The sequence below is a fragment of the Schistosoma haematobium genome, chromosome ZW (genome assembly GCF_000699445.3).
Source record: "Schistosoma haematobium chromosome ZW, whole genome shotgun sequence".
NCBI lineage: Eukaryota > Metazoa > Platyhelminthes > Trematoda > Strigeidida > Schistosomatidae > Schistosoma > Schistosoma haematobium.
In genome coordinates this window covers 31,987,111-32,001,675 of record NC_067195.1, presented here as the reverse complement: position 1 = coordinate 32,001,675, position 14,565 = coordinate 31,987,111, and the positions used below count along the sequence as shown (strand labels likewise).

The 14,565-nt window shown below is 37.0% G+C and overlaps 1 protein-coding gene across 4 annotated transcripts; it reads left to right on the top strand.

The window, feature by feature from the left end:
• Nucleotides 1–3,016: 3,016 nt before the first annotated feature.
• DRG2_1 (Developmentally-regulated GTP-binding protein 2) lies at nucleotides 3,017–13,208 on the top strand. 4 transcript variants are annotated; one of them, XM_035733786.2, is made up of 15 exons: nucleotides 3,017–3,330; nucleotides 3,501–3,628; nucleotides 3,668–3,753; nucleotides 3,785–3,856; nucleotides 3,902–3,991; nucleotides 4,027–4,087; nucleotides 4,253–4,343; nucleotides 4,829–4,901; nucleotides 8,264–8,354; nucleotides 9,061–9,158; nucleotides 9,198–9,274; nucleotides 10,413–10,501; nucleotides 10,550–10,608; nucleotides 11,854–11,907; nucleotides 12,399–12,577. In XM_035733786.2, exons 2-15 carry the CDS (start codon nucleotides 3,565–3,567, stop codon nucleotides 12,483–12,485), a joined length of 1,092 nt encoding a protein of 363 aa, XP_035587674.1. In that variant the 5' UTR covers nucleotides 3,017–3,330; nucleotides 3,501–3,564; the 3' UTR covers nucleotides 12,486–12,577. The 4 variants fall into 4 exon arrangements, with proteins under 4 accessions (XP_035587674.1, XP_051071091.1, XP_051071090.1 ...); XM_051211060.1 differs by having other exon boundaries at nucleotides 9,061–9,274; nucleotides 12,399–12,572; XM_051211059.1 differs by having other exon boundaries at nucleotides 3,668–3,856; nucleotides 4,034–4,087; nucleotides 8,264–10,501; nucleotides 12,399–12,572.
• The last annotated feature ends 1,357 nt before the right edge of the window (nucleotides 13,209–14,565 follow it).

Here is a 14,565-nt window from a genome sequence, read left to right as displayed (position 1 = left end):
AGACAATAAAGATCAGTACAATGAGAGGCTGCAATCGGTCGTAGATAAGTGCCCAGAAAAGGACCTGACCATCCTTATAAGAGAACTAAACGCCAAGACCGGAATGGACAACATCGAGTATGAAGATATCATGGGACAACATGGACTGAAGGAAAGGAACAAGAATAGCGAGAGATTTGCAAATTTACGTGCATTCAACAAAATAGCTATAGGATGCACTACATTCCCCCACAAACGCATACACAAAGCTACATGTGTCTCTGCAGATCACACTAAATAGTACGAGGTCGATCATATTGCATCACGAAAAAATTCAGAAGACCCGTGAAAGTCATGAGAACATAAATATAAGCTGGCTTAGGTTCATATAAGTATCTGCTGGTTGCCAAAATTAAACTGAAGCTAAAGAAGAACTGGACAACTGGAGAAACAGCACTACAAAGGTTTAGTAAAGCCTTCCTTTGAGATACTAACAAACTCAACGAATTCATGATAGCTCTCAGCAACAGGTTCCAAGCTTTACAAGATCTACACAAAGAAAAAGAAACTACTATGGAGGACAACTGGAGAGGGATTAAAGAAACAATAATCTCGACGTGCTAGGAGGTTCAGGGCCACAGGAAGCATCATCATAAGGAATGGATCTCCATCGAAACCCTGAGTAGCATTCAAGAAAAGAATGACAAGACAACAATGAACATCAGCCGAACAAGAACAGAGAAAGTCAAGGCACAAGCTGAACACACAGAAGCAAACAAGCAAGTGAAGAGAAGCATTAGGGCTGGCAAGCAGAAACACGTGGAAGACCTAGCAATAACAGCGGAAAACGCTGAAAGAGAAGATGATATGAGGCAACCGCATGACACAACAAAAGATCTAGCAAGGAAATATTGTAAACCAGAGTGACCATTCAAGGACAAATAAGGCAAGCCAATCACTGAGATTCAAGAACAGAAGAACTGATGGGTAGGACAATTTGAGGAACTCTTCAATAGACCAGATCCATTGATTCCACTGGATATCGAAGCAGCCTACACAGACGTTATAGGTGCCACCCAACCAACGATCACAAAAATCACCAGGACTATCAGGCAAGTCAAGAAAGAGAAAGCAGCAGAACCTGACAATATGCCGGCTGAAGCATGAAAGTCGGACATAGAAGTAACAGCAAACATGTTACAAGTTCTATTGAGGAGGATACGGGAGGATGATCAAGTGCCGACAAGTTGGAAAGGGGGATACCTTATCAAGATATGGAGGAAAAGAAATATGAGCAGGTGTATGAAATATAGAGACTCCACACTACCAAATATACCAAGAAATGTTTCCAACAGTGTTGTTGAACCGGATGAAAGTTTCAGAAGACGCTCTGCTTTGAAATTAACAGACCGGATTCCATAAGGACCGGTCGTGTACAGATCAATTTGCGACACTACAGATCTTTGTTAAGCGGCCGTCTGGATGAGACCTATCACCATACATCAAATTCCTTGACTATGAGAAAGCATTTGGAAGCGTGAGTAGTATAACATTATGCAATCTTCTTCTCCGATGCGGTGTGCTTCAGAAGATCGTCAACGTAATTGGGAATTCATAGGACGAACTACATTTCAGAGTGGTGCATGCATACAACAGACAGACACATTTAAGGTGAGAACTGTAATCTGACACGGCTTTTTACTCTCTTACTTCTTCACGTATTACAACTGACGGCTCGCAATAAACTTGGCGATTTGCACTTCGCACTCGTCCTGACCGCGCTGTCTCATACATACCAACAAATGCAGATGAAGACAGCCAGTGTAGCAGCAGTCTATGCATCAGTAGGCCTCAAAATACACAAGGAAAAAGTCAAGGTCCTCAAACACAACGCGCAGTCCACCAACCCAGTCATAAATGATGGAGAAATTTTGTGAGAGTTGGAAATACTCATGTATCTGGGTAGCACCATCGATGAATAAGGAGGGTTTGATGCTGATGTGCAGGCGAAGATCGGCAAAGCAAGGACTGCATTCCCACAGTTGAACTACGTATGAAACTCAAAACAATTGTCAACCAATATCATAGTCAGAATCTTCAATACAAACGTCAAGACATTTAGTTATGTTGTACGGAGCTGAAACTTGCAGAACTACCACAACCATCATGAAAGAGATACAAGTATTCATAAACGATTGTATACGTAAGATACTGAATGCCCATTGACCGGATACCATCAGCAACAGCCTACTATGGGAGAGAACAAACCAGCTTCCAACTGAATAGGAAATTAGGAAAAGACGCTGGAAGTGGATAGGACACACATTGAAGAAATCATCAAACCGCATCAGGAGACAGGCGCTAACTTGGAATCCTGAAAGGAAACAGAAACGAGGAAGACCGCAGAACATATTGCGTCGGAATTGAAAGCAGACATGAAAGGGATGGATAGAAAGTGGAAAGGATTGAGATGGACAGAGTCTGATGGAGAATGCTGGTGTGCGATATATGTTCGTCTGCAAGGGGTGGCAGGTGTTTGTATGGAGGTAAGCTAAAATCAAATATTCTTAAATTTCTCTTGCTATCAACTTGTAAGACAGGAATACTTCAGGCTAAAAGCTCTGTGACTAAACATATGCGCCGAAATGAGTTCTTCAACTTATTAAGTAGAAATATATTGATTTAAATAATACCACCCATAAAACTAGCCGTCGCCATAAAAAAATTCTCATAACAGTGCAGGAATATAGAGGGATATGTAATGATGTTGTACATAGCCCACATATCTCTTCAGTCTTACCGAACACTGATCTGTTTTAGTCTTCAAATGTACTTGAAATACCCTCACCTCAGACTTATGAAAGGTAAAGTTCGTGAACATTTGGAATTCACAAAAAATAGGTTGCTTATCTGGATAGTTACTTAATTTACTTTGTGACAACTAAAGAAGATATTTCCAAATGCTTCCTCAACCACCCGTTTTATAAATAATCACTGGTTTATTTTTTCGTCCTTCAATAATAAATACAGAAGTTCCCTAAACTGTTATTAAGTCCTATAATATGTATTTCTTTAAAGATGCTGTTCCCTTCTCAAAGTTTTCACTGACTCGTTTTTCAAAATTCTTTTGATGTCCGCCGAATTATTCAATCTTGGAAAGAATGTTTTGATGAAGGATCAGTTCATGAATTATCTTCATCCTTATCCAACAATCACGCATTTTCAACCGGTAACAGATCTTAAGGAACTGTTTGCTCGCTAATAACTGTCAGACAATGATAGTCATGGCCATTGGATTTTGAACAATTTAAGGTTTAATCAGAGCGGCTCATATATTTCTAAAGGTTTTTGGTGAGTTGATCTATTAGATCCTGGTTTTGACCCCATTGTTATCATAATCTGGGGTTTTGTTATTGGTGATTGTTGTCTGTTGATTTTCCTAATAAATTTAACTTCATTGTGTGCTGTAGCTGGGTCGTCAACTTACTTTCTCTTTTGTTCTCTTTCCCATCATTCCTCAGGCAACTCTGCATGCTTCCCTAGTTCTCAGTAGTACCTGGCTAGACGTGATTCGCTACAGGGTCAATGGGGATACTTGATAAAATCGCCGATATTGAGAATGAAATCGCAAGGACGCAGAAAAATAAAGGTTTTTATCGCCTTGTGTTATATTATCATTCTTAAAAAGCGACGGAGTATCATCTCGGTTTACTGAAAGCTAAGCTCGCCAAGTACCGTTCTCAACTACTGGAGACACAAAACAAAGCTACCAAGGTATGTCCATTCATCGTGCTTACTCTGTAAGGGTGAAGGATTTGATGTTATGAAATCAGGCGATGCTCGGGTATCACTAATTGGCTTTCCGTCCGTCGGGAAGGTTTGATATTTTTATATTCAGTTGCTGATTTCCTTGTTCTTCTAGTCCACTCTCCTAAATTCTTTGACTTCTACACACAGTGAATGTGCATCATATGAGTTCACAACTTTGACATGCATACCGGGTGTTATTGAGGTATCTCACATGATTAATAGTACATCATTTTCAAGTATAAAGGCGCTAACATCCAGTTATTGGATCTTCCAGGAATAATAGAAGGGGCGTCACAAGGTTAGCTACGTATATGTTTCGTTTTTTTGGCCGTTTACACGGGTCTCAGTTTCCTTTATCTTCATGTCGTATATCTGGTGATCTATTTTTGTATTCATAGTTGGTACCGCTAGCTATGAAAGGTCGTCATCCGAACTTCTTTTATTTGTATGACTTTTATTCCAGGAAAAGGGCGGGGGCGCCAGGTGATTGCTGTTGCCCGAACGGCTGACCTCGTACTTATGATGCTTGATGCCACCAAGCCGGATGTCCACCGGTAAGTATTTCAAGAGTTACCCAAATAGAGATTACAGTCATAGTGTAGTGAACGAGTACACAGGATAGGTTTTAGCACCAGAGAACTAGCAAAATGCTTAAAATTCTGACTAACATTTATGAGGGCCTTAACCAAAGTACTCGTCGTTTTTTCATCATACATGTCTATAGCAACGAACTCCACAAGTAAGCACCACATATCTGTGTAGTTGTTCACAGCTTTTAGTGAAGATTTTCTAAATTTCATCACAAATCGGGAGAGTATGTTGTTCAGCACAAAAAAGTCTCATCTGAATTTTCATTATAACCACTCGGCTTAAACTGTTGTTTCTCAAGTAGAGACCCGTCACCTTTAAATTCACTAGTTGCCGTTTCAAATAGGTTGGTAGTATAAACCAACCGTAAGTTATCAATTCATACTTAGTTTTCTTCAGAACCCATCTCATGTTTTCACTAAAGGGGTTTATTTTCTAAATTCGATTTCAGAAAGTTACTTGAAAACGAACTAGAAGCTGTGGGTATTCGATTGAATAAAAGCAAACCAAATATTTATTTCAAGGTAATTTAAAATTTGATCACTGTTCTAAGCTCCCTAATTTTCACAGTCCGTCATAAGAAATAACTGAACCCGTGGTTCAGTTTTATAAGTACTTGACGATGAACTCCCACAATTGAGTTATATCTCGTCTCCCTGTGACAGCTGGGTGGTTTCGTTTGTCAGTGACTTGGATTCGACCAAGCATTCACATACAAATCCATGAAGTATCTTATAGGAGCCAGCGATATTACATTGCTCTGACTTCGGAAAACAAAACAGGACTCGAATACTACCACAGCTTCATGTTTTTTGACAAGCTTTGACATAAAGTCTGACCACTTTCCTCGTATTGATAAATCATCTTAATTCCCGGTCTATCGAGAAGATAGTTGCGGTAAGAGTTGTCAAATACTAGCTTTAACATCCAACTAGGCGAGGAACACGATTAACTAAATCACGACTTTTTCAACGTTGGAGATAGCTAACAGTCGTATAATGTAACTTCGATGTTAATTTTTCTTTTCCTCCAAGCATATTTGTTCTTTGCCACAGTACATTATTACTGATGGCCTCTGGTCAATGGGGAATAAACAGCTTTGTTTGACACCGGTTTTTACTTAAAGTGAATATGTGGGCTGCTGTTCATTCACGGCTTTGCAATGCGGTCCTTCGTAAGAGTTCTGTATAGTAGTGATCTTACCAGGTGATTCACGTCTCACATCTCCTCTTTCAGCGTTTTCCGCTGTTATTGCTAGGTCTTCCACGTGTTTCTGCTTGCCAGCCCTAATGCTTCTCTTCACTTGCTTGTTTGCTTCTGTGTGTTCAGCTTGTGCCTTGACTTTCTCTGTTCTTGTTCGGCTGATGTTCATTGTTGTCTTGTCATTCTTTTCTTGAATGCTACTCAGGGTTTCGATGGAGATCCATTCCTTATGATGATGCTTCCTGTGGCCCTGAACCTCCTAGCACGTCGAGATTATTGTTTCTTTAATCCCTCTCCAGTTGTCCTCCATAGTAGTTTCTTTTTCTTTGTGTAGATCTTGTAAAGCTTGGAACCTGTTGCTGAGAGCTATCATGAATTCGTTGAGTTTGTTAGTATCTCAAAGGAAGGCTTTACTAAACCTTTGTAGTGCTGTTTCTCCAGTTGTCCAGTTCTTCTTTAGCTTCAGTTTAATTTTGGCAACCAGCAGATACTTATATGAACCTAAGCCAGCTTATATTTATGTTCTCATGACTTTCACGGGTCTTCTGAATTTTTTCGTGATGCAATATGATCGACCTCGTACTATTTAGTGTGATCTGCAGAGACACATGTAGCTTTGTGTATGCGTTTGTGGGGGAATGTAGTGCATCCTATAGCTATTTTGTTGAATGCACGTAAATTTGCAAATCTCTCGCTATTCTTGTTCCTTTCCTTCAGTCCATGTTGTCCCATGATATCTTCATACTCGATGTTGTCCATTCCGGTCTTGGCGTTTAGTTCTCTTATAAGGATGGTCAGGTCCTTTTCTGGGCACTTATCTACGACCGATTGCAGCCTCTCATTGTACTGATCTTTATTGTCTCCACTATTATCACTGGTGTGGGCGTGGGACTGAATATCGTTCACTGTAATCCCTTCGTTTTGAAGGATGTTTTAATGATCCCGGATCCATGAGATTCTCATTTTGTAGGCGCTTCTTTTCTTCTCTGGGTAGTCTCACCAGATCTCCTTGTTTGTATGAAGAGGGGACATTTTCCTCCTCATGATGAGAGTACAAAAACACCGGCCTTATGATTTCCGAAGAACCTCAGCTTTCACCATGAGATTCCACAACTCTTACTAAATGGTTTTCCATTCCCAGTACAGTTTAAATGATCTTTTCTGGTCGTCATTGTTTAGCTAGGTTCTTTTCTACTCTATGTGGTTTCTAACCTTATGTTCAACCATCCTTTTTTACCCGGGATCGAGACCAGTTGTCATCATCAGAAGACTCCAGGCGGAGTTTGAAATTTGTTCAAATATTAGGACAAAATGAAAAAGACTAAACGAATATTCTTTGGAGTCATGTCTGACAGATTGAGCTGTCCTATTCAATAACATTTAGGTTCATAATGCTTACATACTGAAAATCTGCGATCGTTTAAACGACCGTGAATTTAATATTTGTATCTCATTATCCGAATGGTTATCGTCTAAGGGAGTAGTCGCTGAACTGGATTTGTATTGAGAACACTAATACTGACCGGTGTTCAACTACATCCCTCTGATAAGCTTCAATTCATAGAAAGGTCCATCATAGAAGCCTTCGTTAGTCAACAAATAACTAACATTAAGTGACATGTCGTTTGCATTTTATAGATTACTTTCTTAGTGAGATGTATCTTTGTCAAATGATTTCTCACCATCATATTTGATTATGGCTTAAGAATTACTCCTGATCGGTGACTCAAAGTAAAACCCTGGTTATCACTTGGATCCTTTGCACTAGGTGTACGTTAAACATTGATCGGACTGACATGAATATTAAGCCGGACGCAGACGTGCGTTGGGCCAAGTCTTTACATCTAGGTATCACAGTCAGATAAAAAATGGCAAAAGAAAGCGACATAATGTCTTGGAAACAATAGTATGAAAAATCAGACCGTAAGGATATCATTTCTAAAGAAGTGGGGAGGTATGTATAAAAGGATATTGGAATTTAAAGTTAAACGAAAGTAAATGAGTCAATATATCTGGACTTCTGTATGCGATTCTGACTTATGTTACCCATGGCCTTCAACCACTTGTCTCAGTTGTCATGTAAACCTAGCTAGTAGTCTTCACTTTTTTAAGTAATTTTGACCAAAAATCGGTGTCTTCATCGTCTGATGCAACCTTTCAGTTTGGCTAGCGCTAGCTCTCTTCCAGCACACTGAACATGCAAGCATTGCTCTTGAAGTTAGACGATGGTTAGATATGCGTAATACGTATATCAATCACCTCAGTTGATAAAGACTCGATACCTTTGTCACATACCTCATGCCTAACCTCAATAGTGCTCACGCGGCCATTCCAAGAAACTGGGACAAAATTTCAAGGACACCTGTAATTAGAAACCTTTAGCCTACCCATTTCTTTTAATTTCATAGACCACGTTTCACACCTATAAGGCAGGACAGAGCAGACTGTTGCACAGTATACACGCCTGCTGATAAAGAGACGAACCTCTTGTCTACGTCAAAAGTGAAGCAAGTTTTTAAGTACCAACTACCAAAAATTGGTATATAATATTGTATTCAGTATATTCGTTGTCTGAAATAAATTAAATGTTAATGTTTTCATGGGTTCATTTCTCTCCAGTTGTCTGTGTCTTTATTGTTATGCCATGCTGATATGGATCGTGTTATTTACTTGTACTATCTAGCAAAAGAAGACAGGTGGATTAAAAATCACATCAATGGTTCCCTTAACAAAGATAAACGAGAAAATGACTCAAATGATACTGCAGGAATATAGTATCCTTTTTTAGTCAATATTTTCACTTTTTTACTTCTTTTGACTTCATTATATAACCGCTAATATATAAAATTGTATTGTTGAACAGTTTTAATTAGGAACAAGTTGTGTTGTATATCCCTTTCACATCCATGGCGAAAGGAGTCACAAAATTAATAATTTTTCTCATTGCTGTACGACTTTTTCTGGTCGTTTGCAATGTGACACTATTTGGTCTGTAAAATGAATTCAATAACTGCGAGAACATCTCTCCTTTTTTATGAAAAATTTGAATTACCTAAGTAACTCCCAAATGAATTAGAATTTTATTTGGCAACATTGTCAGATTAATTAAGACACTCTTAGCTTTGTACTTCAATTTAGAATACCTATAGTATCCACTAGCCCATCATATATAGATCTATCATGAGAACATTACCTCATAAATAATTTGCCTTGAACAGCTTCAAGTTCGCTCATCTAAAATGTAGAATAAACACAGAGTTCATGATTATTCAGTTCAAGTAAGTTTAAAACAGGAAGGCTTATTGTGGTATTCGGACATTTAGAAAATAGGTAACCCAAACGTTCGAGCAGGTCTCCAATCATAATCAAAGTCATTAAGGAAAATTAAGTTGTATATTACATTTACGATCCCCATAAATATCTAGTATGATCCGTTTTTGTATTTCTGTTCACCTCAACTTCGTGTTGCCCATTATGTAGAAATATTTAATGCAGAAGTCATCTTTCGAGAAGATTCTACACCGGATGAATTTATTGATGTAGTAGTTGGCGGTCGAGTATATCTGGCTTGTCTTTACGTATTTCGGTTTCATTTCTTAAAAAAATTCTGTATTTAGGTGTATAATAAAATTGACCAAATATCACTTCAAGAAGTTGACAGATTAGCAAGACAGCCTCATTCAGTTGTTGTTAGGTTAGTTCAAACCTTTTTTTAAGAATTGTTGCTTATGCACGAGTTAATACTTCGTATTATTTTTCTCCAGAGTTTCCCTGCTATCTTTTAATGGGGCAGCTCGATCTGTTTTAGTAGTATATTTGATCTCATACTGTTCTAGTTGGTTTGTGAAATTTACGGTAAAGTTACTGTTCATTTCACTTGGTGTTGTTTTACTTGTATCTTCCCATTGTTATTTAGGACTGCGGTTGATAAGTCTCATGTTGGCATATGCGTATCTTGTGCGGATTACTTCGATATAGTCTTAAGTCACATGCTTTTTAAGCAGAGATGGATAGTGCAGTCCTAAATAACAATAGGAAGATACGAGGAAAACAACACCAAGCGAATTTAAACTTCACCCCATTGCACAAGCAGGTGGCTATCAGGACTCAGTAGCTAAGTGGATAACGCGACGGCGTTTGAAGCGAACGGTACGGGGTTCGAGTACTGGGGTAAACATCAACTCTGCGATGCACGTACATCCAACTGACGAGTCCCAAATAGCACGGTACGCGCGTCCTGGATTCCACTGCTGGCCACTATCCATCTTTACTGTTCACTTGTTTTTCACCTTTATATATCAATAAAGTGTCCTGTCTATCTCTTATTGTTGAGTAACGATCGTGAGTCTGCTGCTTGCTTGTTTAGATTGCATAAAATTTAATAAATGCTTATTTTATATATCGTTTAAAAACATATAACTAATAATAACCTAGGATAGTTGAAGTTCCTCGCCTAGCTCATGTGAGTTGTTAGTTTTTTAGTTTAGTCACTTTAAGAACTTGCTTCACCTCACATCTACCCCAACTGTCATCGCATGGCAACACATATATTGATCATGTATGCTTCTAACCACTTCAGTTTTCACAAGTTCAGTTTCATAGATAAAAATACTCATCCAAAACTTCTGCTTGATGTTTTACCGCTTATTAAGCAGTACTTTTGAGACGACCCATATAAAGATTTTTCAGCCCTTTGATTTTACTAACCTTCGCTAAGCATATAACATAAGAGTTTAATACTATATATATTATAGAACAGTTGTGTTCATGCATATGTACAATGTATTTCTGTTACCAAATACATTACTACATTACTTTCTTTTTTTACCCAGTTGCAATCTAAAACTGAATTTGGATTACCTGCTAGAAAAACTTTGGGACTATTTAAATTTAATTCAAGTATTCACTAAAAAACGTGGACGTAAGAATTAATTAATGATTTCTGACTTCACTTAATTTAATTCATTAGAAAAACCAGATCTTGATGAAGGAATTATTTTACGAAACGGTTCAACAGTTGAACACATTGTAAGTTTCATTGTATTGTTTCCTGATAAAACTGGTGGTGAAGTTACTTTTAGAGTCTTTTGATATGCTCCAGGGATCTTCGTGATTAATGTTCGTTGAATGTTATATCTGATAAATCACTAAACTTTGGCATTTGACAGTTTTTTCGACTCAGTGGGACTGTCTAGCATTCAAATGTCTAATTTTGGTTATAATGCAACGACTTACACTTAAAGTATAACCAAATATTATTGAGCCCAATCATCCATCATATTTTTCTGACAAATCAAGCCAACTCTTTCAAATACCTACATTCCAATAAGAGTATAGGCTTATTAGTTGTAGTGAATACCATAGGAGGTAACAGTTTATGAGTCTTGTTCACTTCATTTATTCTGTAAGTCTCATCATTCCTGAAGAATTATATGCTAATGAAATACATATATAGATGCAATAACTTGCGTAACTTGTTAAGTGTTCCCATATCTGAAAGCTTGTATGGTAATCAGTTGTTCTCACTGTATTACTCAACGTCTGCAAAACATAAATGTGAGGTTTGAACACATACGTAGGTTGCAAGTGTTTAGTCGTAGGTGCCTTAAAAGTTTATTGGCATATGGTTGCATTAAAGAGCAAGTATAAGTATTGTCAAAGTTAGACTCAGGACACAATAGCAAATAGTAGTTTATTGTTGAAACCATAAGCTCTCATGTCATTAGATGGCTGTTTCATTTTTTATACATATCTGGTCACTACCTACATCGATGCACCATTCTAACCGGTGTATAAATAATTTTAAAGACCTGTTTATAAAGACACTGACCTTTTGTTTCAGTTGAGTTGCAAGATGTAGACTTCTTAATTGGGGTCCACCTAAAAGTCGTCATCTATATTTTGAAATTAGGCACATTAATCTTTAACCTTTGAACTTACCACTGTAAGTAAATCTTCATTCCTCTATCTCAGTCCCTTTTAAACTAGATTTAAATGCTTAGTTTTCCAACGCGATTAATATAATTGGTTCCGCTCTTTTGGTTTTCATCTTGTAAATTCCCTTTGTCAATGTTTTGTTTTGAAGTGTAGTCACATGAACTAATCCACATTTGTCCCAATCCCTCCTTACTCTAACTGGTTAGTGTGAAAAATAATAATATACATTAAACCTTGTCATATTTTGTTGCCGAGTGTGTTCAATTTAATTGTTTTCATAAGCAGTTCATCATAAATTTTTCTTCATCCTACGATCTTTTTCTCTTTTTCATCTAGTGCCATTCAATTCACAGATCTTTAGCATCACAGTGTAAATATGCTCTTGTGTGGGTAAGAATAGTCGAAATTCCAGTGTTTACTTTGTCATTTATTGAGTGGATAAATTCACATTTTATTTGTCATAAAAAACCAATTTATTAGTCATTTATTCTCAATGGTATATAATAGCCGAAATTTAAGAAGCCTAAATTGTCTTAAAGTTTTTTGAAAATGTTTGTAGCTCAACCTGTAAATATTTGTTTCTGTCAAATAAAATAACATGAACTGTACTGAAGAGTTTCACTCCAAACACGTAAAACCGATGATAATGAAAACGAAATACATGAATAAAATAATTAATTATTTAGAATCTAAGGAAAGGCTTAATGCATCACTATGCGTGGTAATTTGTTGACTACATCTAGAGACAAACTGTAGATTTAACACTTCGATGAACCGGACAAATTCGTAAGCAAAGAAAACTAAAGTTGATATAAAAAAAGCTTATATAAAAAAGTACATCACTCCGTTAAACTAATTTTTTCCCTCTTTACATTTTTAAGGGAACAAGTGTTAAATTCAGTCCACAACATGTTGGATTGAATCACGTCTTACATCATCACGATGTTGTGCAAATTGTAAAGAAATAATTATTCAGTGGATTAATATTTCAGTATGTTATTGCAAATTGAATTCTCCATGTCTTTCTTTATTGATGAATATATTGAATTTTTGGATGCTATGTAGTTTTACTGTTATCATAAGAGGGAACACTTTGGATGGACGACATTGACCTATTTCTGTATTGAATAAATCTTACCGGTTACATTGTAGTTCATAAGTTCGGATATCCCTCGGTTTATAATCGTTTAAGTTGTTCACAACCTATAAGTTGTAAGTTGCTTTTTTTTCCTTCACTGTCTATACATAGAACGAAAACTAATCCATAACTTCGAATCAAGCTAGTTTATAAGGACCAATACTCTGTAAACTTTTTACAGAACATTTACATATATTTTGCTTCTAAAATAGGTCTAGATTCTGTTATTCTCAACATGTTGTTTAGTGATACTTCTTTGATTGTTTATTTGAAAGTTGTCTAGCTAACATCACTACAGTATATCACGTAAGCCAGTTGGTGCGCATTTGGTGTTTGTTAAGTTACTCAGTTTATATGGCATAAGCTACCAAATTAATGTCTAAATTCAACGGCAACTTGCTATGCTTGTAATAATTTCTAACCATCAAATAGGACTTGATTTTGTTTTGATATCTGGTCAACCTCTCGATCTTAATTACTGTGGTTATTAGCCGAATTAGCAACAGTTTCTCGAGAACCGCAAATAAAAATCGTGAAAAAAACATTAGGTGTGTCTTTCTTTCAGTGGAATGATACTTCATATTATCTCATCGGTTTACTCTTCCTATGAATGGTGAGTCACAGTCCAACTGTTGTTGTTCTTGCACAATTTGAAGTACACATATATAATGTTTAAATCAGTTTTAGATTATAAAGTGATGATTAATCAAGTCAGAGTACTGAGTTCAAATCAATTCCTCCATATTTCCCTATGCGTTTATATTTAGTTCAAACTCAGTATGATGGCCTGTTTATATAGGCCTAGTTAAGTACTTTCATGTTCGTTCGTAGAAAACTACTCCATTTGACGACGTACTACTTTAGTATCAACGAGTAAATTCCACTAATGCTAAAGATATTTCTAGCTGACCATAGGTAGTTGACTTGATAGAGTATTGTGATTGTTTATTATGAACTGGCATGGCAAACTAGTTTAATCTAGAACTGTTCGGATTCGGCCGTGTAGAATTTCTTGTTTTCCTGATATCGTATGTGAAAGTATATAGCATTTACCACTGTCATGTTCACTACTGTCTTACCAGTTACATAAACTTATTCTCAATAATCGAGTATCAATCTGTTAGTCTACTAACAGATTATTATTTGTGTGATGCGTCAAAATGATTGTCACTGTCGTGAAGTTAATGGCATTGTCCAATCTTGCGTTTTGTTGCCAACAAATTTATGATGACCCTATAGATTATCTAATAAATTTCGGAACATTAGCTAGATTGACTGCGAAACCATTACGTCAAGCTGCCAAGTATCACTGCCTTCAAAATTTCCGGAATGAATAGCCACTCCTAGTTTACCCTATTGTCCATTATTTTGAAAAAATGCAACGTCTTGATATTAATAAAAAGACTAAAATCCAGATAGCGTCCTGTAAACTTCGTCTAGTCGATTCAAGTAGTCTGAGGAAGCTCGACAGATGTTTTTAGTACGGTGGTTAAGATCCGACTAGATATTGCGCATGCAAATAATAAACGACGTAAGAGCGATCAAACTGGTTACAAGTCATCGCCTTGACGACCAAAGACACAGGCTTATGGAAACTTAGCACAAGAAGTGTGTCTAGGCTCCTATTATAACGGTTGATTTCCCAACGTTCACACGTATGGAACGTTAATTTACCTTAGACGAATATCTACACTAGATTCCCTCCCAGTGTCTATTCCACAGGACTTCAACACAACTCAGATCAAGAACACGTGATTAGCACGACCATAACGTAAATATATTTCCACATCAAAACCCGACACAATCCAACGACAATGAACAATCAATGATAATTGTCATAAGAATAGGGGAATATATAACTCATCTGACACCTGTCAGACTATCTACATGTCTGACTAAGCAGACAACCA

Coding starts and splice junctions, on each gene's coding strand:
- DRG2_1 (XM_035733786.2), top strand. CDS start 3,565: ATGGGGATACTTGATAAAATCGCCGATATTGAGAATGAAATCGCAAGG. Junction 4,088..4,252: donor AATAGAAGGGGCGTCACAAG/GTTAGCTACGTA, acceptor CTTTTATTCCAG/GAAAAGGGCGGGGGCGCCAG. Junction 8,355..9,060: donor AATGATACTGCAGGAATATA/GTATCCTTTTTT, acceptor CCCATTATGTAG/AAATATTTAATGCAGAAGTC.